The sequence below is a fragment of the Ochlerotatus camptorhynchus genome, unplaced genomic scaffold (assembly GCF_037179485.1).
Source record: "Ochlerotatus camptorhynchus isolate MF236.1 unplaced genomic scaffold, CSIRO-AGI_Acam_v1.1 ptg000780l, whole genome shotgun sequence".
In the NCBI taxonomy this organism is placed as follows: domain Eukaryota; kingdom Metazoa; phylum Arthropoda; class Insecta; order Diptera; family Culicidae; genus Ochlerotatus; species Ochlerotatus camptorhynchus.
The window spans coordinates 71,017-95,062 of record NW_027041245.1 but is presented as its reverse complement, the minus strand read 5'-3'; the positions used below and the strand labels follow the sequence as shown (position 1 = coordinate 95,062).

The following is a 24,046-nucleotide window of genomic DNA, read 5'->3' as shown; positions in this document are numbered from 1 at the left end:
TGTAGTTAATCATTATATCAGTGATTATGTCAAATTATTTTATCAAAAAATAATAGAAATTTCCATTACTCATCATTACCAAACGTACCCCATGACAATTTAATGCTCACTGCGTGTTTATGATCATTTCTTCGATTTTATTTTATATTTTATTGCAATACCTTTCGTGGACCTTGCATAGCATCGTTATGTTTGTTTACTTTGCACGATAGGTAGCCGGTTTGACAGTTCAATAGGTAGACTTGGCTTCACTCTTGGCGTGACTCATTATACACCGACTCTAGCATACGAGACACTAATTTATTGTTGCTTTGTTTTGTATATTGTAGTGGTACAGTGGGTAGGGTAGTTGCACATATAGATGATATTGCACAAACATATACAGCAAAAAAATATAATTCAAACTGATGTATGAAATAATGATGTAATAGCAAATTCCTTTGCTGAATGCAAATGACAACATGGGAAATGTTATGGAGGATGCCTACACGGTAACCAGCGTAAACACATTAATGAGTAAAAAATACACATTTTTTATATTTATATGCAGCTGTCAAAAAATGTGTAAATTTGGAGATCTTAAAATGTGTAAAAAAATACACATTTTAAGAATGAAGTACCAGTCAAAAAATGTGTATTTTTATAATCATTAATGGGTAAAAAAAAACTTCAAACTTTGCTGTATCCTGCGTAAACAAGACGCCATTTGTATATATTTCCTGTTTAACGGAAAATGAAGGAACTATGTTCCAAGCTGGACAGTGCAACGATGGACGTACTAGACGGTAGGTGATTAATACTTTTTTCATAATTAAGTTTTAGAAAAAAAAAATCATTCAGTGTCCGGTGTGTCGCTTGCTTGCTTCATACTGATTTTTTGTTTTTTTCCTTGATTTGTTTTTCTGTGCTGAGTACCAATGCTACTGACGACAGAAAGGCAGCTCCCACACCTGGATCCTTCCCGTTCGATCCATCAACTCATGAACCGGGGACCAATGGCTTCACTTCCCTTCCGAAGGGAGGCGTGATTCTCGGCGTGATCAGAGATGTTATGCCTCAGAACATCCCAGCGGTGGGATTGAACCCAGGCCTGCTGGGGTAAGAGGTAATCACGCTTATCTCTACACCACCGGTGCCACTACTGATTTTCTGATGGCATTCCTTTTTTTTTTAAATAAAATATTATTTTATTCGAGCAATCTTTATTTTATCATTGACACAAATAAGAAAAGTCCGAAGTTAATAAAAAACCATGCGCACCCATTATATTTAAGTTCTAGAAATGATTACTTATTACACATTTCGCTGTAAAAACCGTTCTTGAAAAATGTGTAAAAAATACACTTCTATTGACGTTTGCTGGGTTTACACATAAATGTGTAAACGTAGTTTACACATTTTATGAGTAGGCCCCTTTTTTCACGAAATGTGTGAAATTTTACACATTAATGTGTTTACACTGGTTACCGTGTACACGGTAACCAGCGTAAACACATTAATGTGTAAAAAAATACACATTTTTTATGTTTATATGCAGCTGTCAAAAAATGTGTAAATTAGGAGATCTCAAAATGTGTGAAAAATACACATTTTAAGAATGTAGTACCAGTCAAAAAATGTGTATTTTAATGTTCATTAATGGGTAAAAAAAACTTCAAAACTTGCTGCATACTGCTTCGTTGATGCACGCCATTTGCCTAAGCGAATAAATTTCAGCAATTTTAGGCAAAGGATGAGGAACTACGTTCCAAATTTAAAGAGCAACGATGGACAAGCTAAAGGGTAAGTGGTTTATATTATTTTCATAGCTTAGCCCTAGAAAAAAAAACATTTTTAAGTTTTTCATTGCCCGCTGTCTGGCTGTGATTTTTTTTTTAAATTAAATTGTATTCAATGCAATCCGAGCAATCTTTATTTAATCATTGGCACAAATAAGAAAACTCCATTCGTCCCCATCATATTAAAATTCTATAAATGATTACTTTTTACACATTTTGCAGTAAAAACCGTACTTGAAAAATGTGTAAAAAATACACTTCTTTTGACGTTTGATGGGTTTACACATAAATGTGTAAACGCAGTTTACACATTTTATGAGTAGACCCCTTTTTTCACGAAATGTGTGAATTTTTACACATTAATGTGTTTACGCTGGTTACCGTGTAAGCTGGTCAACAACGCGAACAACGATGATTTCTCGATGAACATTTCAAATGGTCCTATCTGCTTTGATCGATTCTCTTCATCGACTTTCTCTTTTCATAACCACTGCTATGCAAACAGATTTCGCGCTAATTCTACCACATAGTTTGATAAAGAAGGTACTTATCTAGCGTCCAAAATGTCAAATACAACAGGGGAAAGTTTTGCAGCTGAGCTATTGACGAAAGAGAAAGTCGATGAAGAGAATCGATCAATGCAGATAGGACCTTTTGAAATGTTTATCTAGATTTGGTCTATTCCAGCTATAAACTTTGCCAACGCGTCTTGACGGCGATTTTAACAGGACAACGAAATATTTTTTATTATATTGGAAAATAAAGTTTATTAACGTGTTTCCTTTCTCCTCACCTCTTATACCGCACATCGCCCGCGACCTCCTTGCCTATATGTAAAGTCGGTGTATAATGAGTCACGCCAAGAGTGAAGCCAAGTCTACCTATTGAACTGTCAAAGCGGCTACCTATCGTGCAAAGTAAATAAACATTACGGTGCTATGAAAGGTTCACGAAAGGTATTGCTATAAAATATAAAATACAATCGAAGAATAAGCATAAACACGCAGTGAGCGTTAAATTGTAATGATTAGTAATGAGAATTTCTACTATTTTTTGTTAAGATAATTTGACAAAATCACTGATATAATGATTTACTACAGCCGCAGTATTTTGTCTCTCGCTAGAAGTCAGTTGAAGTTGTTGTAGAAGTCCTCTGTTGCCAAGTGAAAAGAATTGTAATCTTTCGAAAACCGTGATGTGAGTTCAACTATTTTTCTCTTGGCGTGACTCATTATACACCGACTCTACCTATATGTATAGTGACAAAGCTGTATCACCATTTATATACCCACCATGATTCCAATTAGAATTTTTACGAGGATTTCTTATTCTTACTAGAATAAATTTGAGAGTACATATTGCAATCGAACAGAAATTCAATCACCTTTATGTTTTGTGTGCTTCTCAAATTCAACTAGTTTTTGGAACCAAAAACAATATTCTAACTCTTAATTGATCTTCGTTGGTTAATAAATGGCACCAAGAAATGTGCAAAATATTGCAATGCAATCAATTATTATTTTGCACGTAAATCGAATCAAAAATAAAAATCAATTGAAATGCTAGTTTCTATCAAGGGTTGCAAGATAATTTAGGAACAAATCCCTGCTGCCGAATTGTATTTTGTTTTCTCCGCCTATCTCTCCCTCTGAGTGTTTCTAGTGACGACGTCATAAAAAGCAATTTTGCGAAATAAGAAGGAAAACAAATTTTATCTATTTCTGCATGATGATTTTGCTTGCTTGTATTTTTTTGTAATGTCGTCGGGAAGTATCAGCTGGATATTTGGTTTTTTTTTTTTTTAGAACTGCTTACTTCAAAACAGGCAAAAACTCACAAACAGGCTGCTTTTTCATGGTATAAATTGTGACAATTCCATAATCAATAAATTATCTTAACATTTAGTGGCAGACCATTCATACATTTTGGTAGCATACATAAATTCTAAAATCCATATTAAATTTCCTACACGGTAACCAGCACACATTAATGTGTAAAATTTCACACATTTCGTGAAAAAGGGGTCTACTCATAAAAATGTGTAAACCCATCAAACGTCAATAGAAGTGTATTTTTCAAGAACGGTTTTTACTGCAAAATGTGTAAAAAGTTATCATTCAAAGAAATTAAATATGATAAGGACGCATGTTTTTTTTATAATAATATCGGAGTTTTCTTAATTGTGTCAATGTTAAAATAAAGATTGATCGGATTCAGTAATATTTTATTTAAAAAAAATCACAGCCAGACACCGGACAATGATAACCTTAATAATGATTATTTTTCTAGGGCTTAGCTATGAAAATAATATAAATCACTTACCCTCTAGCTTGTCCACCGTTGCTCTGTTACAGTTTGGACCTCGGTTTGGACCATAGTTTCTCCAATTTTCTGTTAAAATTGGCGTTGACGAGAGCTCTGTAACTCTTTACTCCTATGGAGAAATCTCATATGTAACTGTCAGTCTATGTGTGAAACATGGCGGACTTTTTCTTATTCTCTCACTTCAACGCAAAACCCCATAAGGAACTGTCAAAATGTGTGTGAAGAAACGTCACTTCGGGACTATAGTCGCTATATTCATAGTCTGGTGGATAGAATTTCGAGCAATCAAAAAGCGGAACCAATTCAATATATTTTAGACCAACAATTGAAAAGGTACTATCCACTTTAATAAACAAAACGTTGATTATGCTTCCTCGCCAATCGATTACAAATTACCGGCATCATCGGATAGGGGAAACTTTCCTCAACCCAAAGATGGTGTTAGTTTGCGTAGGCGAGTCTTGAGTCACGAGAAAAGAGTTTCCGAATTTTTGTTCGCAATAGCTGATGTGCTCTTTTTCTGTTATTGGTTGTGATTTGCTCGATTGGTTCCGTTATTTGACAGCTCAATTGGTTCCCGAGATTCTATCCGCCAGACTATGAATATAGCGACTATATTCGGGACTGGTGTCAAGGCGAATTGCTGAAGGTTGTTCGCTTACACGGTAACCAGCGTAAACACATTAATGTGTAAAAATTCACACATTTCGTGAAAAAAAGGGGTCTACTCATAAAATGTGTAAACTGCGTTTACATATTTATGTGTAAACCCATTAAACGTCAAAAGAAGTGTATTTTTTACACATTTTTCAAGTACGGTTTTTACTGCAAAATGTGTAAAAAGTAATCATTTATAGAATTTTAATATGATGGGGACGAATGGAGTTTTCTTATTTGTGCCAATGATTAAATAAAGATTGCTCGGATTGCATTGAATACAATTTAATTTAAAAAAAATCACAGCCAGACAGCGGGCAATGAAAAACTTAAAAATGTTTTTTTTTTCTAGGGCTAAGCTATGAAAATAATATAAACCACTTACCCTCTAGCTTGTCCATCGTTGCTCTTTAAATTTGGAACGTAGTTCCTCATCCTTTGCCTAAAATTGCTGAAATTTATTCGCTTAGGCAAATGGCGTGCATCAACGAAGCAGTATGCAGCAAGTTTTGAAGTTTTTTTACCCATTAATGAGTATTAAAATACACATTTTTTGACTGGTACTACATTCTTAAAATGTGTATTTTAATTTACACATTTTTTGACAGCTGCATATAAACATAAAAAATGTGTATTTTTTTACACATTAATGTGTTTACGCTGGTTACCGTGTAGGTAAATGGCGTTCATCAACGAAGCAGAAGTTTATTTTTACCCATTAATGAGTATAAAAATACACATTTTTTGACTGGTACTACATTCTTAAAATGTGTATTTTTTTACACATTATAGGATCTCTAAATTTACACATTTTTTGACAATTGCATATAAATATAAAAAAAATGTGTATTTTTTTTTACTGATTTATGTGTTTACGCTGGTTACCGTGAAGGTGGATAACCTTATCAGATATCTGTGCGGTTTTATCAGCACTTGACATTTAGCTGAATTATTATTGCATTGTGAATAAAAGTTTGGATTTTGTGTAAGTAATACCTGGCAATTATCTAGCAGGAATAATTTTCAACTTATAGGCATATATATATATATTTAAAAGCTCTAACTATTTCAGTGTCTTATTCTGCATCAATTTTTCCCATTACTCAAAGTGAAGAATGCAAAAAATTGTCATATTTGGAGGTACAGGAATGACCGGTCAATGTGCAGTCAAGTACGCTCTTGAAAAAGGTGAATATATGCATTGCAATCACATTAAGCATATTTAATCAGTAATTATACATCAAATAGGTCTCAAGGTTCGCCTAATGATACGTAATGAAGTAACAGTTCCAGATTCCTTCAGAAGCCAAGTTGAACTGGTTAAGGGCGATGTAGTCAACTCAGACGATGTAGCCAACGCAATTAAAGACCAAGAATTAGTTTGTGTTGTTCTGGGCACACGAAACGATCTGAAGTCAACAACAATGATGTCAACTGGAATGCAAAACATTGTAAATGCTATGAAGGCGGCAAATTTGAAAAATGTATCCGTTTGTTTGTCGTCATTTCTATTTTTCGAACCGGATAAGGTTCCAAAAATGTTTGCTGAACTAAATGCGGATCATAAACGGATGTTGGATGTGGTGAAAGCTTCTGGTCTAGAGTATCGTGCAATTCTACCTCCTCATATTGCAGGTAAGTGTAATTTCCTTGTTCACTGTTTATATGTTCATGGTGTTAGTGCAAATTCTTCAAATGGCTAAGCAAAGGTTTGCTGCGCCCTTGGCAAATCGTGAAGATGACACCGCTTTCTTAATTGATTAATTCAAGCGGCAGGTATTAAAATAGAGGGGAGGGAACTTATTTATTTAGATTATCAATATTAATTCATGTCTGAGATTCTAAATTTTAGCTACTCCCAAGCCCACCATTAAATTTATTTTTAATTCTGATTCTTAACTTTTCCTTTTTTCGGACATGTTTAAGTTTTCGGATGTTTTTTTGACGTAGGACTACGTCTCTGATTTCTTTAAAGTGTACCCCTTGTGAAAACAAAAAATGGAACATGTAACAAAATTATGAAAGATTTTGAACGTTAATAACTCAGTTGTCCCTGGACCAATTTCAATAATTTTAACACCAATCGATTAGAAATAATAAATAACTATCATTTTCCAACATGCCACTATTAAAAATTGCACGAATGTGAAACTGTTGCTATGATAATTAAAATTATCATCGATTGCCTGCGAAAAGCGATTTCCCTAACACACTTTTCAAAGTTGAATTCCATCCGGTCTCAATCAATTACCGCGTGCTGAGTTGTGGTGTTCTCTAGTACGAAAGGCTCTCGCAAGCAGCTAGCTATCAAGGCACAACCGCTGATCGAATTTAGTTCCAATCACCGTGTGTAGTGGTGTCCGGTCGTCGGGATCAGCAGCAGCAGTGCTTTCGGCGCGTGGCGTTGAACATTGTTCTCCAGTACACAATGAAAGGCTGCCTGCAAGCAGCGAGCTGCAGCCCACAGGAGCATCCATAGAAGGAGATCGGAATCAGTAGCTAACAGTATAGTATTACTTTTTGAAAAGTTTCTAAACTTGAAATCACACTCAAAGTGTCAGTCCCAAAATGTGAAAAGAAATGCGTAGTCCCAACATAGTCAAGCTTAGTCAGTCTGTAATTTTGAAATTGTTCCTACATAGGAATTCACAACATGTCTGAATTACCTTAGTAAAGTGAAGTTTACAATTTTCAGAGTTGGTTGGAAATGCTATTTAATATGAAGCTTTAGCTTGATAATTTATTAGCTAGGTTTGAAGATGGTAGATTGATCCTGAGCTGACGAGTGCAACGGGAAGGACACTAGGTGTATAGACTAGAAGGTCCTTGAACACCTATTTATTGCATGAAGGTGCATCATATTCCAGAGGATCGTCTTGCAATCAAATTAATACTCGAAGACTTCTTTTACCCCAGACCATAATAGATAAAGAAGTGCCAATGCCGTCATTTCCCCTATTAAATCAATGCAAAACACGCGTCCAAAATTGATGTTTGCGCAGAGATATATTCAAAATGAGGACAGGATAAAGTGTTTCCACTCTCCCTTAAGGTGAGATCCTAATTCTCGTAGCCACTTCGAAACTTTCAGTCTAAACTGGCAATTATCCACGGCCCATACAAATTTAAATTATTTTGTATGGACAATTGTCTACGCAGGGGAGTGTGGGGGGGGGGTCAAGAATCCCAAAAAATGTCTACGTAGTTTATGAACAGCTCCATATCTGCTATAGTTTGAATTAAAGGGCCTGAATTTATAAAGAGGCAACATCTTATCCATCCTGCTCGATAGGAATGACTTTTCCTGATTTGACAGACAATCGATTGTTCCAATTTTGACATGTCGTCTCTTTACAAATTCAGGCTCTTTAGTTTGAATGTACTATTAGCTGGTGCTAGAGTTCTATTAGAGATTAACCAAACAAATAAAAGAAAATGCACATTATATCTGCCATCCCTTTTTACATACATGGTAACTAGCGTAAACTATAGTCGCTATATTCATAGTCTGGCGGATAGAATCTCGGGAACCAATTGAGCTGTCAAATAGCGGAACCAATTGAGCAAATCACGACTAACAACAGAAAAGAGCACATCAGCTATTGCGAACAAAACGTCGGAAACCATTTTCTCGTGACTCAAAGCTCGCCTACGCAAACTAATATCATCTTTGGGTTGTGGAAAGTTTCCCTTATCCGGTGATGCCGGTAGTTTGCGTTCGATTGGCGTGGAAAGAATAATTTACGTTTGTTTATAAATGTTGATAGTACCTTTTCCATTGTTGGTCTAAAATATATTGAATTGGTTCCACTTTTTGATAGATCGAAATTCTATCCGCCAGACTATGAATATAGCGACTATAGCGTAAACACATTAATGTGTAAAATTTCACACATTCGTTAAAAAAGGGGTCTACTCATAAAATGTGTAAACTGCGTTTACACATTTCTAGATAAACATTTCAAAAGGTCCTATCTGACATTTGTAAACAAATCGAGTTTAATGCTTCTCTGTACTGCAGAGCTCACCATCTCTAAGTATTGACTTCTCGACGCAACATCTCACTTATACAACCTAGCTAGGGCAGCCCTGTAAAATCGGTTTGTTTATTATTTTCAACCATGAAATCAGCTGTCAAAGTGTTCGACTTGACAGCGGTTTGTTTTTTTATTTTCAACCAGTAAAATGCATGTATTAGTGAAACTTCTCACTAATACTAACGGTGGTAGAGAACTCTATTGTTCTAGAAATTTTAATTATCAATATTCAGAAAATTATAAAAATATGTGAAAAAAACGTCCAATTTGAAAGTTTTTTATAACATCGCACAGCTCTCTGATTGGACCTTAAAAATGTTTACAGTCCAATCTGTCATTCAACCAAAAAAAATACAAATGCTATTAGGACCTTTGTTTCATCTCGTGTTTCACGTGGAATAGAAAAACTAAAACTCATAATAGTTAGTTGGAAATGCTATACTAATACGAACATGAAGTTTTAGAAATTCCTATGGATCCAACATCTAACTGGGAAGTGGGATATGAGAAAGTTTCATTTACGATGCCTGTAATCAATCGCTCTGCTTCTGGTATGGAGTTGACGAATTAATTGCGATTCCAGGAGTACACCAAGACAAAAGCTTATTCAAAATTCTGTCAAATCCGACATGCGATATTACAAGCGTGAATTTGGACGAGGATTTCGATCCAATTGCGGATCAACCACTTGAATTGCCAAGTGCTAAATTGGACGATTTACGCAAACTGATGCCATATGTCAAGCAAAAAGATTATTTTGCAACATTGCAACAGAAAAAACAGGAAGAAGAACAATAATACGGTTGTAGACCACTTTGATGTGGATCTCAATCCACTGGAGGACAGTGATGTAGATTTGATCGAATAACATGAATGAATCTAAATTATTGATGAACAGCTTGAGCTAATAAATGTAAAACGAATGATGTAGAATGAAAAAACAGAGTTTGTTTATAAAAATATACCGAATATTAAAAAATATGCAAATTTTCCATACACTTACATTTTTCCTGCATACATCAGAAAAAAATAATGGACAAGTTCTTATTATAAACGTAGTTTACTTAATAAATTGGCAGAATAGTAGTTTTAAGCCCATCAGCAATTACAAATAATGATGTAGTTGTAATTATCTGACCTCTAAACCGTATTCTTACCAAGGTCCTAAGTAACATAAACTTTGCAATCAGACCAATTTGACAGGTCCTAACTGATACAGAAAAAAGCCAAAGGTCCTATGTAACAAAACCACGAATTAAACCTGAAAATTATGAATAAAACGAAGAAACATACACTTCAGTCGAATTCTATGTGTTTCCTATGCATTTGAGAATACAAAAGATTATCGTTTTATGTCGTAATTAAAAAAGGCATTTAAAAATATATTGCAAAAGTTCAAATCAATTTTTCTCCAATCAGCTTCAATGACAGATAGGACCTTTTGAAATGTTTGTCTAGATTTATGTGTAAACCCAGCAAACGTCAAAAGAAGTGTATTTTTTACACATTTTTCAAGAACGGTATACCATATTGAGAAATCCAACTTAAACTCATGCGCGCCTGGTGGCAGGAATAAGCACTAACCGACGGTGATAATTCTGTGACAGCCCTTGAAAATTTCATTGATTGTTTGCAAAATTATTTATTTTCAATGTAATTTCATGAAAATTTCTTGTCAACATGCATGAATCTTGTACAAAATACATAAAACTATTTTGTAATGCATTGTTCTTAAATAAAAAGCTACTTCAAGACTTATAAATTACTGAAAACATGTTAAGGTTTGAAATCATCTGCCGATTAAACAACAGACAAAGTTGGCCGACTAAATCAATCGACGAAAAACTATTAAATAGGCCGATTGCTCGGTGTAGCACCAGACGAAAAACGATTTAATCTGCTGATTAATACACCGACTGAAATTAATTTTTAAGTGACAATAGATTTAGTCGGTGGACGATTCGGGTGATTTGGATGATGTTTGTTTATGTGGAAGATATTTTCGAAACAAAGCACGATAAAATTCAGCATTATATACCATTATTACGAGTACTACTTTTTTGCTCGGATCATGTTTTGACTTCCACAGAAACTCGCTAGAATAAATAGAAAATAATGGTTTTTTGGTTGAAATTTCAAAAATGTATTCAGTTTGACACATTATTTCGAACTTATCACCGCTGCGATTGCAGCGTCACGGTGGTCGATTGAAACATGGATTTGTCAATTGGCAACTGACAGGAAGAAAACTTTTAACACGCTAAGAATGGTTAACCCAAATTAGGGTAATAGATTAACAAACACGGTAAGAAAAAAAACTCAACATTGAGTTTAAAAAACTCAAAAACTAAAAAAATAAAAAAAAAGAATTCGATTCAGTTAAAAGTACTCAACCCCCTCCCCTTGGCTAGTTTTTAACCTGGACGTTGGTGGGCGGGCCTAATCTTATGCTGGAGCATTGGAGACGGTTGGTTTAGGTCCGGCATCGTTGACTCATGCCGTGGCAGAATAGCGTCATGAGCATGCGATGAGGATTACTGAGCTTCCCCTAATTGCATGAGAGAACCAAAGTTCTAGCCTGAAGTGATAGTATCACACTTGTTACTCCTTTGTTTGAGAGCTGCATTGTAGTACGCTTACGTATACCCAGTGGCGTCGCGTAACCTCATTTTTTACCTGTTCAACAACTTTGAAAACGTTATTTAGTGTCATGTTTACATTCAAATCAGTTTTAAAAGGCAAAGGGTCTTCTAGTTTCACTGATTTGTATCCATTGGAACCAATATTGTTTTGTTTGTTTATGTTTTGAGAGTTGTTGAACAGGTAGATTGAGATTAGGGCGACGCCACTGCGTATACCCAAGTAACCAACAAGCACGCTAATCCCTCTTTTTTGCAATATAAGGCTGATATACGAGATTTCAATTATTTATTAAATTAGACTAATGAGATATCATAATCATCAAACGAATTTAGGCAGCCTAATAACATTAAGTAGATTAACAAAAGAGTTAGAGCTTTTAAAGCAACTGGCAACTAACCTTTTCATATATTGTCTTTTTATTTTGATGGTTGCTTTAAAATATCAATTTGGTATATATGTGAAAGGATGAATCAGTGGGAGATGGATTTTCGGTTTATTTACATTTTGCATCACAAATCTAGTACTATGTGTCATTTCGTCAAAACCCCCCAATAACCGACCTCTACAATCCCTTCCATTTCCCATGGCGTTCAAGTGGTCCGCATAGACTATTCAGCCATTACCCTTCTTTTATCCTCGGCTTTGGATTGGCTTGCGCTCCCATTGCCTCACCAAACGCTTCAAAATGAAAATGAAAATGATTTTCAGTTAAAAGTACTCAACCGTCATGTTTTCACCATTGGGAACTTTTAACTTATTTTTGGATGAACATTATAACAACCTGCGTTGCCCCTGCGCTTTGGTCAGAGAGCGTATAGGGCGTCGTTGTGCCAATTTGGTCGTGGCATATTTCGAGTATGAGAGAGTTATTGCAGTTTGCTCAAAAGTGCAAGTATTTTCGATGATTACCCGTAGTAGTTACAGTGAAGATATACACCCATATTCTCGTTTATGTCTGGACGTGTATGTATGTCTGTATACGTGTATACGTGTATGTATGTATGTCTGGACATGTTTGCCATATGTATATACAGAAACATTTTTATTTGATTTTGTGTGGTGGATGAGTTTCGGGCGTGGACGGGCATATGGGTGATAATATTAAGTTTACGTAGGATAGCGTTGAAAAATTGAGAAATTGAGAGCGCTTCAGTTTTAGAAGCACTTTATTTCGCAACCATTCTGACGGCCCACATTGCAGGCACCGTGTGTTGGCAGGGTCCAACACATTATTGGACAGTTTGATGTTTATAAAGTACCATCAGGTAAAACTGTATGTTTGAGCTTTATCTCTACACATTCTTAAGCCTAGTATACAGTTCGAAGCGAAACGAAAATTGGAGCACGCGAAAAATCATGAAATTTCGCTAGCGAAAAAGGTTGTGAAAAAATGTTTGTGTAACATTTTCCAGTTTCCTTTTTTCGCAGTTTACAGTTCATGTGAAACGAAATAGATCAGTTTACACCTCGGGGGAAGTGAAAATCTGACAGATACGCTCTCCCGAAACGTCAACTTTTCGCTTAGCTGCTGCTCTTTTCGCGAGCGCTGCATGCGCGAAAAAAATAAACGTAAGCGAAAAAGATGCGATCCACAACATTGGATTTCGCTGGATCGTATCTGTTTACAGTTCAAAGCGAAGTGAAAAATTTGCCAACAGCGTTTTTCACGGCCAAAACAGTACGGAACAACCGTGTTTCTTCAGGAAAGGCAGCAGACGTTTATTCAAACACTCTTTCACGTAAATTTCTTGGTTGACAGTCCCGGAAGCTATGAAAATGCTGCTTTTCAAGCCACAGGTACAGATGGCTTGCCAAACCAGATATTTCTTTGCGAACTTTGACAGTTTCATGTGCTTGAAAACATCTGCTACCTTTCCCCTTCCTTTTGCCGTATAAAACTCCTGTCCCGTAGTCGGCTTTGACGTAGGTTTCGTCGTCCATTACCACGCAGTCAAACTTCGTCAGCATCGTCGTGTACAGCCTCCGGGATCGCGCTTTGGCCGTCGTATTTTGTTTATCATCGCGATTTGGAGTCACTACCTTCTTGTAAGTCGATAGTCCGGCTCGTTTTTTGGCTCGATGCACGGTTGTAGACGATACACCCAGCTTATTTGCGGCATCTCGGAGAGAGAGGTTAGGGTTTCGCTTGAAACTACCGGCAACTCTCTTTGTCGTCTCAGCGGCTTCCGGTTTTCGATTTCCCCCCGATCCAGACTTCCTGGCTGTCGACAAACGTTCCCCAAACACTTTAATTACATTTGTAACGGTTGATTTGGCAACTTTTAGCGATTTTGCCAACTTTGCGTGCGAGTAGCTCGGATTTTCGCGATGCGCGAGCAAAATTTTGATACGCTGCTTCTCTTGCTTGGACGGCATTTTGACAACTGAAGAGTGAATTCCAAAATCAAAATAGGAGCAACATTCTACACACACACACCTTCAAAATGAGGGGTGTTCAGGTTTTTTAAATGCAAAATTGAAAGAAATACGTCAAGTTGATATTGACCAAATTTTGACCGTATCACCCTTTATTACTAACCACACCAAACGTTCATTCCGGGTGGTGAGCGAACCTGAAGAAGAAGAAGATGACTATACAGGATGAGTGGTACCATGACCCCCTTCTCGGAACGAGTGTATTGTTAATGGACCTGGTCTACGATTCAAAGTTGGATTCTGTGATTATAAGTATCACATATAAGGTAAAATAGGTAGAGGAAAAGTTTGCTTCGTCAATACCTTAACCTATTATCGTCAGGGAGGTAAACAACGTCCTTGAGAGCTCAATTTCGGCATGTGGATACATTTTGTTTCAGAGCAACTATTGGCCAAATTTGAGTGCCTAGGACTTTGTTTACCCCCTGACGATAATAGGTTAAGGCATTGCCGAAGCCAACATTTTCCCTAGCATCCTCTTTATCGAAATGTAAGTATTATTGACAATAACCATAACTAGATGATATGCAAATTTATACGATAGGTACCTGGATCAGTTTTTTTAAACATGCGCATTCAATCGTGACGGCATCTAGTTCTGCATTTTAAACCTACCCAACCCTCTTCCTTTCTACAATCCCTGAGCAGCTGGTTCACCATAAATGTACCTCGCAGAACTTTTTTAACCCCCATGGGTAAAGATGCTGTGTAGCTCACTCCTCTCCCCTTCCCTGGTGTATTATGGATGGTGTGAACACAGACAAACAGACATAACACTCGCAAGTTGTTCATCGAACAAGCATTTAACGGTCAATTTAAAAGTATCGTAGTTGGTAGTACCGCGACCTGTGGCGCGCTCGATTATTGCATTCGATTGATCGTTAGGTAATTTTCACTCAATGAATTGATCAGGATTACTCAAAATTTAGTTTTCATTATTAGTTTAATTTTCCTCGCCCCATGGAAGCCACATGATTATTGAAAGTGAACTAAATGTTTACATTAACTTTAAAGTACCCATTATTGGGTAAAAAATACCAATTTTAAAGAAAAGTGGCTTAACTCATTACATTTGATTTTTTGTTTACCCATTAATTAGTATCTGTTACCCATTAATGGGTAGCAGTTACTCATTAATGGGTAACATATACTCATTAATGGGTAAAAAAAAAAACTAATATTAGATAAGCCACTTTTCTTCAAATGAACCTTTTTTTTACTTATTAATCGGTACTTTCAAGTTAGCGTGTTGGGTACCTCGTTCCCCAGCAACATGTGCAAAGGCATACAAGGCAAATGTAAGCAATGCATTTAAACGTCGGTTGTTCCCGAATTGCAACAGTGGGCAACTAACTTTATCATCTGATAGAGCAAATTATCTCTCAGATGCTGGTGTTGGTTTGCCAGATTGAGTATATATTCACGAGAAATCAACGTTTAAAGTCATTGTTTACATTTGGTTAATATACATTTTTACATGTTTCTCTATGAAGAGCTTTGAGTGGGTTGGTTTATTTCCTTTAAATTCCGTTATAATTGCTTATCTTTTGACAGATACGCGTATTTCGTCTACTACTTGCAGACTTCATCAGATAAGCAATTATAACAGAATTTAAAGGAAATAAACCAACCCACTCAAAGCTCTTCATAAAGGGATTCCGTTAAGAGGTTCGACAAATTTAAAGGATGTTTCTCTAGTTACTAGCTTTCTCCAGAGACGATGTTTAATAAGAGACGCGCGAAGAGTGAAGCCAAAAGTTCCAATCGAACCGTCAAACGCGGTTCCAATCGAGCAATGTGAATAAAAACGAGCGCTTCACGAGGAAAGCATGACGAGTATTGAGATGGCGGTTGAAATTTAATTTTTGAGATTTAAGTAAATATAATTAAGTTTGCGTATGAAAAGTGCAATTGGATACTATTTGACTTTTGGAACAAGTAAAATCATTTGAATTTAAAATCGTTAGTTTCGTATTGATTGTTGATTATACTGTTGAAAAAATATTTCAGAAAGTGCCCAACGGTGCTCCTTCTATTTACGTGACAAGCTTTCATTTTTGTTTTCATTGAAGTATTACCAACAATCAATACGAAACTAACGATTTTAAATTGGCTCACCACTTTAGTAGCCTATTGGTCCCAAGCAAACGATTAACGTACCCTATTCTAGTTGAAATTCTATTACTACACTATGTTTGTTTTGATTCGCTATGAAAGTTTGACAGATAACATCAGGGGTGTGTGGATTGATGCAGAACATGCAGGGGTGAGTGAAATAGCTTGGGACTGCTTGGGACCGTTGTTCTGGTACTGAGTGAGCCAAAAATAATAATGATTTTCTTCGGGACCCAGTGGTCTTAGAGTTACCTCTATGTTATAACTCTGTAGTCTGAACGTACTTTTATCATAGAGGTAACTCTAAGACAAGAAGGTCCCGAAGAAACGGGCTCAACTTTTTGGCTCAGCTCTGGTACTATCTTCGGTCCCAAGCTAATCGATGCACCCCTCGAAACATAGGAAAATCCACGAACCCCTCATTTTATTTGTCAAACTTTCATAGCGAATCAAAACAAACATAGTGTAGTACTGGAATTTCGACTAGAATGGGGTACGTTAATCGATTTCCTTGGGACCAATAGGCTAGTCAAGTAGTGAGCCAATTTAAAATCGATAGTTTCGTATTGATTGTTGCTATTATTCTCTCTACGCGTCTCTTATAACATTGTCTCTGGCTTTCTCTATCATACGTCAAAACTAGAGTCGGTGTATAGAGAAAAAAAATGCGGCTGTAGTAAATCATTGTATCAGTGATTTTGTCAAATTATCTTAACAAAAATTAGTAGAAATTCTCATTACTGATCATTACCGAACGTATCTCATGACAATTTAATGCTCACTGCGTGTTTATGCACATTTCTTCGATTATATTTTATATGTTATTGCAATACCTTTCGTGGACCTTTGATACTATCGTAATGTTTGTTTACTTTGCCCGATAGGTAGCTAAAGCCCTACAGTAAAAGAGGTAAGAGGTAACTCTAAGACTAGAAGGTCCCGAAATAACGTGCTCAACTTTTTGGCTCAGCTCTGGTACTATCTTCGGTCCCAAGCTAATCGATTCACCCCTCGAAACATAGGAAAATCCAATAACCCCTCATTTTATCTGTCAAACTTCCATAGTGAATCAAAACAAACATTGCGTAGTACTAGAATTTTGACTAGAATGGGGTACGTTAATCGTTTGCTTGGAACCAATAGGCTAGTCAAGTAGTGAGCCAATTTTAAATCGTTAGTTTCGTATTGATTGTTGCTTTTACTGTAGGGCTTTATAGGTAGCCGGTTTGACGGTTCAATAGGTAGACTTGGCTTCACTCTTGGCGTAACTCATTATACACCGACTCTAGTCAAAACCATCATACACGCTCCTTCAATTTTACTCTAAAGTGAGTAAAAATCTACTCACTTTCATTAAAAGTGGAACTACCTTAAAGTGAGTAATCCCATAGTTCACACGGAGAACAAATTATAGCGGATGCAATTATTTTTCCGGTCAAAATAACTATATTGTTTAATTGTTTTAGAGATAATCTGAAACTATAGTTGATTTGACTATATATAGAGGGCAACAACTATAGTCGGTTGGCTCAACTATATTTTTCAATAGATGAACAAACGGTTAACTTCAAAATACAACTATGCTTTAGTTGATTCAAGAAAACTATTGTTAGGGAAGCAAAATCTTACAATGTTTATTAAACGCACTGCCCTTCATTATCGACATATTAAGGAGTTTGTTTTGCTTCTTTATCGATCTCAAAAACACAACATAAAAAAGGTGAACAAGAACATTCAACTAAGATTTGAACCGTGTTTATCTGCGTGAGAGCCAGCTATCTTATCGCCTGCTCTATGCATCACAAGTTAAAAGTATGTGGATTTATGATGATCACTTGAAACCAAATTATATGGCTAAATTACATTTGACGGTTGTTATAATTGATCAAAGTTATAGTTGAATTGAGTATAAGATGAACAGTTGAATCTATTAGGTAGATATGATTGAGTTGACGGTCAAATTAATGTTGGAATAACTATAGGTTTCTTTCAAACAACAATATTTTTCCATGTGAAAGTAACTAGTAGGATTGTTATCTTAACTTAACGAATTTGTTCTCCGTGCAGGGCTGGTAGCAGGTCACTTTTTAGTGACTTGGTCACTATTTTCAAGCCAGTCACTCAAAAGTCATTTTTTCATCAAAAGGTCACTAAAGTCACAATTCCTTAAAATTTAGTCACTAAAGTCACTTTTTTACTACCATATTGAGAGTAAAAACAAACTTTAAAAACTTACATCAAATCACAGATTTATTTGGTAACAAATGTGTGTTAGAAAGATTAATTAAAAATCCGTGTGGATTCTGACGGACAAGAAAAGTTGCGAACAGGCGGAAATGTTAACTGTAAAATTGATGTTGACGAAATCACTAATATTTTGATTTGTTTGATCTCGAATTGGTTTTAGACCTATCACAAAATGTCGGAGGTTCCGAAAAAAATCTAGACCCAGTAGCCTGGCTATTTCCTTCGAGATCTTGCATGTTTTCCAAGCCTAAAATGTCAAAAAAATAGTCTAGGAAAGTGTTTAAGCTCTCGAATTTTTTTCAAAGGTCAGAATTTGAATAATCTCTGACACCCGGTAGCTTTAGCATTTGTCCAAACACCGAGAAAAAATCATGTCACAGAATCAGGAGTTCCTTTTTAAGTCCATTAAATTGAACTGCATTTTTTCGTACGAATTTCCAGGTCCAGGTTTTAGAAAACAAAATATGTCCATGATAATAACATATTATTTTATATGTTTTTTTTCTTTGGTTTGTTTTCCGTCGATCTTGTTTTCCGTGCTGAGCACCAATGCTACCGACGCCAGGGAGGTAGCTCCCACACCTGGACCCTACATATCGACCCATCAACTCATGAACCGGGGACCAACGGCTTTACTTCCCTTCCGAAGGAAGGCGTGGTCAGAGATTTTATACCTCAGAAAATCCCGGCGGCGCCGACTGGGATTGATTGGGAGAGGTAATCACGCTTACCACTACACCACCGGCGCCGCTAGCATTTTATTTGTTTCAGAAGCATTTAAATTGTTCAAGGACTGTTAACTTACATTCTATATGTAAAAAATATAGAAAATTATGTCAGGCATGGCAATTTTCTCAATTCGGTTGTCTTAGAGATCTCGAATTTTGAAGCCAAAAAATGGTCCAAAACTCTAAAATGCACCTCTAAATCGCTAATTTTTCGCGATCGAGATTTTTAGTCCTAGACGCATTCAAATGTTGTTTTATGTCCGTGATCTTTCCATCTGGGATAATTTTCTTCGTTCCATACTAATGAGATGTTTTTTTAAACTGCGATCTAGAAAAGTTGTCTAGGTCCCACAGTTATGAATTTGTTTCTATTTGTTACAGAAGATTCTCTTCTTGGCAGGAATAGAGACGACCAGTGCGCTATAGCGCCTACAAAGATTAGAACGATTTTTTTTTTAAATTAAAATACTAATCGCTAATCGCATCGCTTCTTCTATATTCTAGATATTTAAAATTGACTGTCCTAAAATTGTCAAAATCTGTCTAAATCTTTGAATTTGAACATTTTTGTCAGTGCCTCAATTTTGCGATCTAATCATAAAAGTGTGATTTGGATCTAATATCAACTTAGTAGATAGTTTGTTTAAAAAATAGCTTATTCAATTCATACTTATATTTTTGAGGACAATGGGATCCTTAAACTGTTTGTTTTATTTTTTAGAAACATGAAAAAATGCGCATGATGGGTTTGTGAGTTTATAAAATTTCTCGAAGTAGCAATCGCAATCAACGGAAGATTGAAACCATATCTTTCCGATTAATAAATGTTAAATCACATACTCACTACTAGCCCTGATACCCGAGCAAAGTTAGAGATCAAATTGAAATCAGAATTTGCTGTTATGATGTAACTTACTTTGAATACTCCATTTGATCTCATTTTGGTTGACTTAACGGTTAACACATCAAAAATGAGAGCAAAATTTTACACTGTTGAAGCAAACGGAAAACTAATCCTGCTTTCAATGAAATCAATTTGATTACTGATTTTGCATTCATAATGTTTGACTGAATACGGGCCTGGTGTAAATGGTTAGCATCCAAGCTTCTCACGCTGAAAGACTTGAGCTCAAATGTCACCTCGGGTTGGTTGCGAATGACCTAAAATGTGTTAAACAAAACAATTAAACAATAATCGTTAGTTAAACGACAGATAAGCTTAACTTAAATCTTAAACAAGACGTTAACAGCAGAACTTCAAGTTAAGTTGCTTTCATTTAAAATGTATTGACTGCATAATGAAAGCACAATATGATATCAGACTAATGTCGTGACAATTGAAATCAAAATGAGTATTCATTATGATAGGAACTGCAATCTTTAATATCGATTTGCTTTCATTTTGTTAACCGACTTTGCTCGGGTAGTTACTCACTTTTGAGTAATGAATGCATTTGTCAAATTTAGAGTATCTCGAGGAGTATCTTCAACTCGGTTCTAGTTCTTGGGAAATAAGCAAATCTCAGGGTGTCCATGCAACCGGGAAATCCGGGAAAAAACCAGGAAAAATGCGGGAAAACCCAAATTGCACCGGGAAAGATTATATATACTCATCCTAAGTAAAAAATTTGATTTTATATTAGTTTTGTATAAGCGATTATTTGGTCTTGAAGAATCCTTTAAACTTTTAAACTTGTAATGTTACTTTATATCAATTAACTTTATAACATATACATCATTATATTCTCTTGCTTACAACTTTCATATTAATCTTTTCTCTTACTCGCAATTTGTTCGCGCCCGCATCAAGCGGTGATTTTGTCGTTGTTCCTACTACAATAGCTAAATTTATAGAATTTCATATGTTTGCTTGAATATATTGCTTGAATTCTTTTCAAACAGTTTTCCTAGTGAAGTAGTTCTAGTATAAAGGCTGAGCGAGACATATCCTGTTACGAAGCTACTTCAAGATAGAGAAGCAGATTCATGCCGTCTCAAACACCTTGCAAACTCCGATCATGCTTGGCATGTAAATTTTCGACAGTGGACATAGAGATAAATTAAACATTAATTTCTGCACTTTGTGCTAACCAGATACCAAGATTAGGCCATCTTTGAATACCGAGGTTAGTCTATAAAACATAAAGATCTGAATCCATACCTCTCACTCCAAAATCATGAGTTCAAATCTCACCCGGATAAAGCACGAATGATCCGTGAGTTTGAAAATTACTATAAATAAAAAAATACATTTCTTGAAATTTTGCTAAGCATTCTCAAATCATCCTCTTGGAATCCTGTAAAGATTCTTTTAAGATTATTTCAAAAAATCATCATTGGAATTTCCTTGCATTTCTCTTCTCAATTCCAATCCCCAATTGCGAATAACATAATTTGACCTTACTACATATTACATACTGTATTCTTTAGGGTCAACAGTTAAGCGAAATAATAATCTATGCTTCAAACAGTCCGCATCGTGCTCTCTTGCCGTGCGGATCTATTTGCTTTTTGCTGAAGGAAGTGTTACTACTACCTAAAGCTACTACAAATTTAAACAGCACTTTTCAGTGCTCAACCTGTAAAAATTTTCTACCTTGTTCAACTCTTATTCCTCTTCGATCCTTGTTTGGACCCTACCCGAGGTAATCCTTCTTGGATATCGATTTGGAAAATTCCTCTTCGATCCTTCAGATTCTTATAGTAATCTGCTTGGAAGTCGATTTGGATAAAAATTTACTGCCGCCATGGCGCCTAAACGCAAAAGAAAGGGGCAAACTCTTGACCCCCCTTCTGATGAAATTAATTTGAGTAATCAATTTGATTTGCTCACGGATGATGAGAATGATCCATCATCCAAGAAAAATTCTAGTAAACTTTCCCGGCTTAATGCCAAGAAGGAAAAGATTCCCCCTATTGTGATAACCACTACCGATTTCCATGCTCTTCGCATGGAACTTTTGAATTTCGTGAAAGTTAAGTTTTCACTACAAATTGGACGTCGGGGTGAATGCCGTGTATTGGCTGAAACCTTGGACGGATTTAAATGTCTTCTCAAGTATCTTACTGAGAAGAAGCACAAATTTTTTACTTACGACACCAAAACTGAACGTGTGTTCAAGGTTGTCATGAAAGGACTGCCCAGTGGTGAATCCCTGGATCAGATCAAAGATGAACTGGCAAAATTACTTGGAGTTGTGCCACTCCAAGTAATCAAAATGAAAATGAAATCCCGTCCTGGCGATTCGCGCAATGGGATTTCTAATGATTTTTATTTAGTTCACTTCAAGTCTAGTGAACTAAACAACCTTAAGGCCTTAGAAAAAGCTAGCCTTATGCTCCATGTCCGAGTGAAGTGGGAACACTTCAGGAAGACTGGAGGAAATTTCCAAAACCTCACCCAGTGCCGTAAGTGCCAGGGATGGGGTCACGGAACTAAAAATTGCTACATGCCAGCTAAATGCATGAATTGTGGTGATTCCTCTCACGCAAAGGACGACTGTCCTGTGAAGGAAGATCCTAAAAAATTTAAATGTTCAAATTGTGGTGAAAACCACAAATCCAATTTTTGGGAATGTAAGACTCGCAAAGCGATCCTACAATCTCGTTCTAACCGTCAGGTAGGAAACGCTCCACGTTTCCGACCAGGTACAAATTCCTCTGCTGTTAACAACGGTCAGCGAGGAACAAATTCTACATTCGTACCCGTAGGTACAAATATCTCCCCTGCTTCAAATGTTTCATCTGTACCTACTCCCCTCGCTGCTAACAATGTTCAGCGAGTTAATGGAGCTACCTATGCTGCTATTGCAGCGGGTAGAAGTCAAAATACTAACCAACGTTCTAATGGAAATTTTGACAATTTTGACTTAGGAAGCATTACTGCCCCCAAAATGGAATTTTTACAGAATTCATTAATTGACATGATTTCTGATATGCTTAAATCTAACTCCATGTTTGATGCTATTCAAACTGGAGTAAAATTTGCAAATAATATTGTCATGACTTTAAAATTCAGTAATGGATTTTAAAGCATTAAATATTGTAAATTGGAATGCTCGATCTCTTAAAGATAATGAAGACGAGCTATTTAACTTTTTGAGAGTTCATAACGTGCATATTGCCGTTATAACTGAAACGTTCCTTAAACCTGCCCATAAGGTTAAGAAGGACGCAAATTACTTGATTTATAGAAATGATCGTCTTGATGGACCCTGTGGTGGCGTTGCCATCATTATTCATAGACGAATTAAACATAAAATTCTTTCTTCATTTGAAACCAAAGTTTTTGAAACTTTGGGAGTTTCTGTTGAAACAAAATTTGGACAACTTACGTTTATAGCTGCCTATTTGCCATTCCAATGCGTAGGCCAGCAAAAGAATTTTCTCAAGGGTGACCTCCAGAAACTTACCCGTCATAGGTCTAAATTCTTCATTATTGGTGATTTTAATGCAAAACACCGCTCATGGAATAATGCTCAAAGTAATTCCAATGGTAATATTCTGTTTGATGATTGTTCTGCAGGTTATTACACTATTCAATATCCAAACAGCCCAACATGCTTTTCTTCTGCAAGTAATCCCTCAACTATTGATTTGGTCTTAACTGATGCATGTCAACTTTGTAGCCAATTGGTTACCCATGCTGACTTCGGTTCTGATCACCTTCCAATAACTTTTGAAATATCCCAAGAAATAATGTCTAATCCCAACAGCTCTACTTTCAATTACCATAGGGCTGATTGGGAGCAATATCGATCATTTATGGAATATAACTTCGATCCAAACATTCCTTTGCAAACCAAAGATGAAATTAATTATGCTCTTGAATCTCTGACTACTTCTATAGTTGAAGCAAGAGCTGCCTCAGTACCAAAATGTGAGGTTAAATTCGATTCAATTATAATAGACGATGATCTTCAGCTCTTGATCCGTCTTAAAAATGTCCGTAGGAGACAATATCAAAGAACACGCGATCCTGCCATGAAAGTTATCTGGCGGGATTTGCAAAAACAAATTAAAAAGCGATTCTCTGCCCTGAGGAACAAAACTTTTGAAAATAATATTTCTAAATTAGACC

At 36.1% G+C, this 24,046-nt stretch overlaps 1 protein-coding gene across 1 annotated transcript in view; it reads left to right on the top strand.

Annotated features, from left to right (window-relative positions):
* The first annotated feature begins 5,685 nt into the window (after positions 1-5,685).
* The window catches only part of LOC135715015 (flavin reductase (NADPH)-like), a 28,775-nt gene continuing 10,414 nt past the window's right edge, over positions 5,686-24,046 (top strand). Inside the window, exons 1-3 of the mRNA XM_065238426.1 lie at positions 5,686-5,745; positions 5,833-5,948; positions 6,009-6,395. Of these exons, the coding sequence (XP_065094498.1) occupies positions 5,876-5,948; positions 6,009-6,395 (460 nt within the window). The 5' untranslated portion in view covers positions 5,686-5,745; positions 5,833-5,875. The remainder of the gene's footprint in view (positions 5,746-5,832; positions 5,949-6,008; positions 6,396-24,046) is intronic.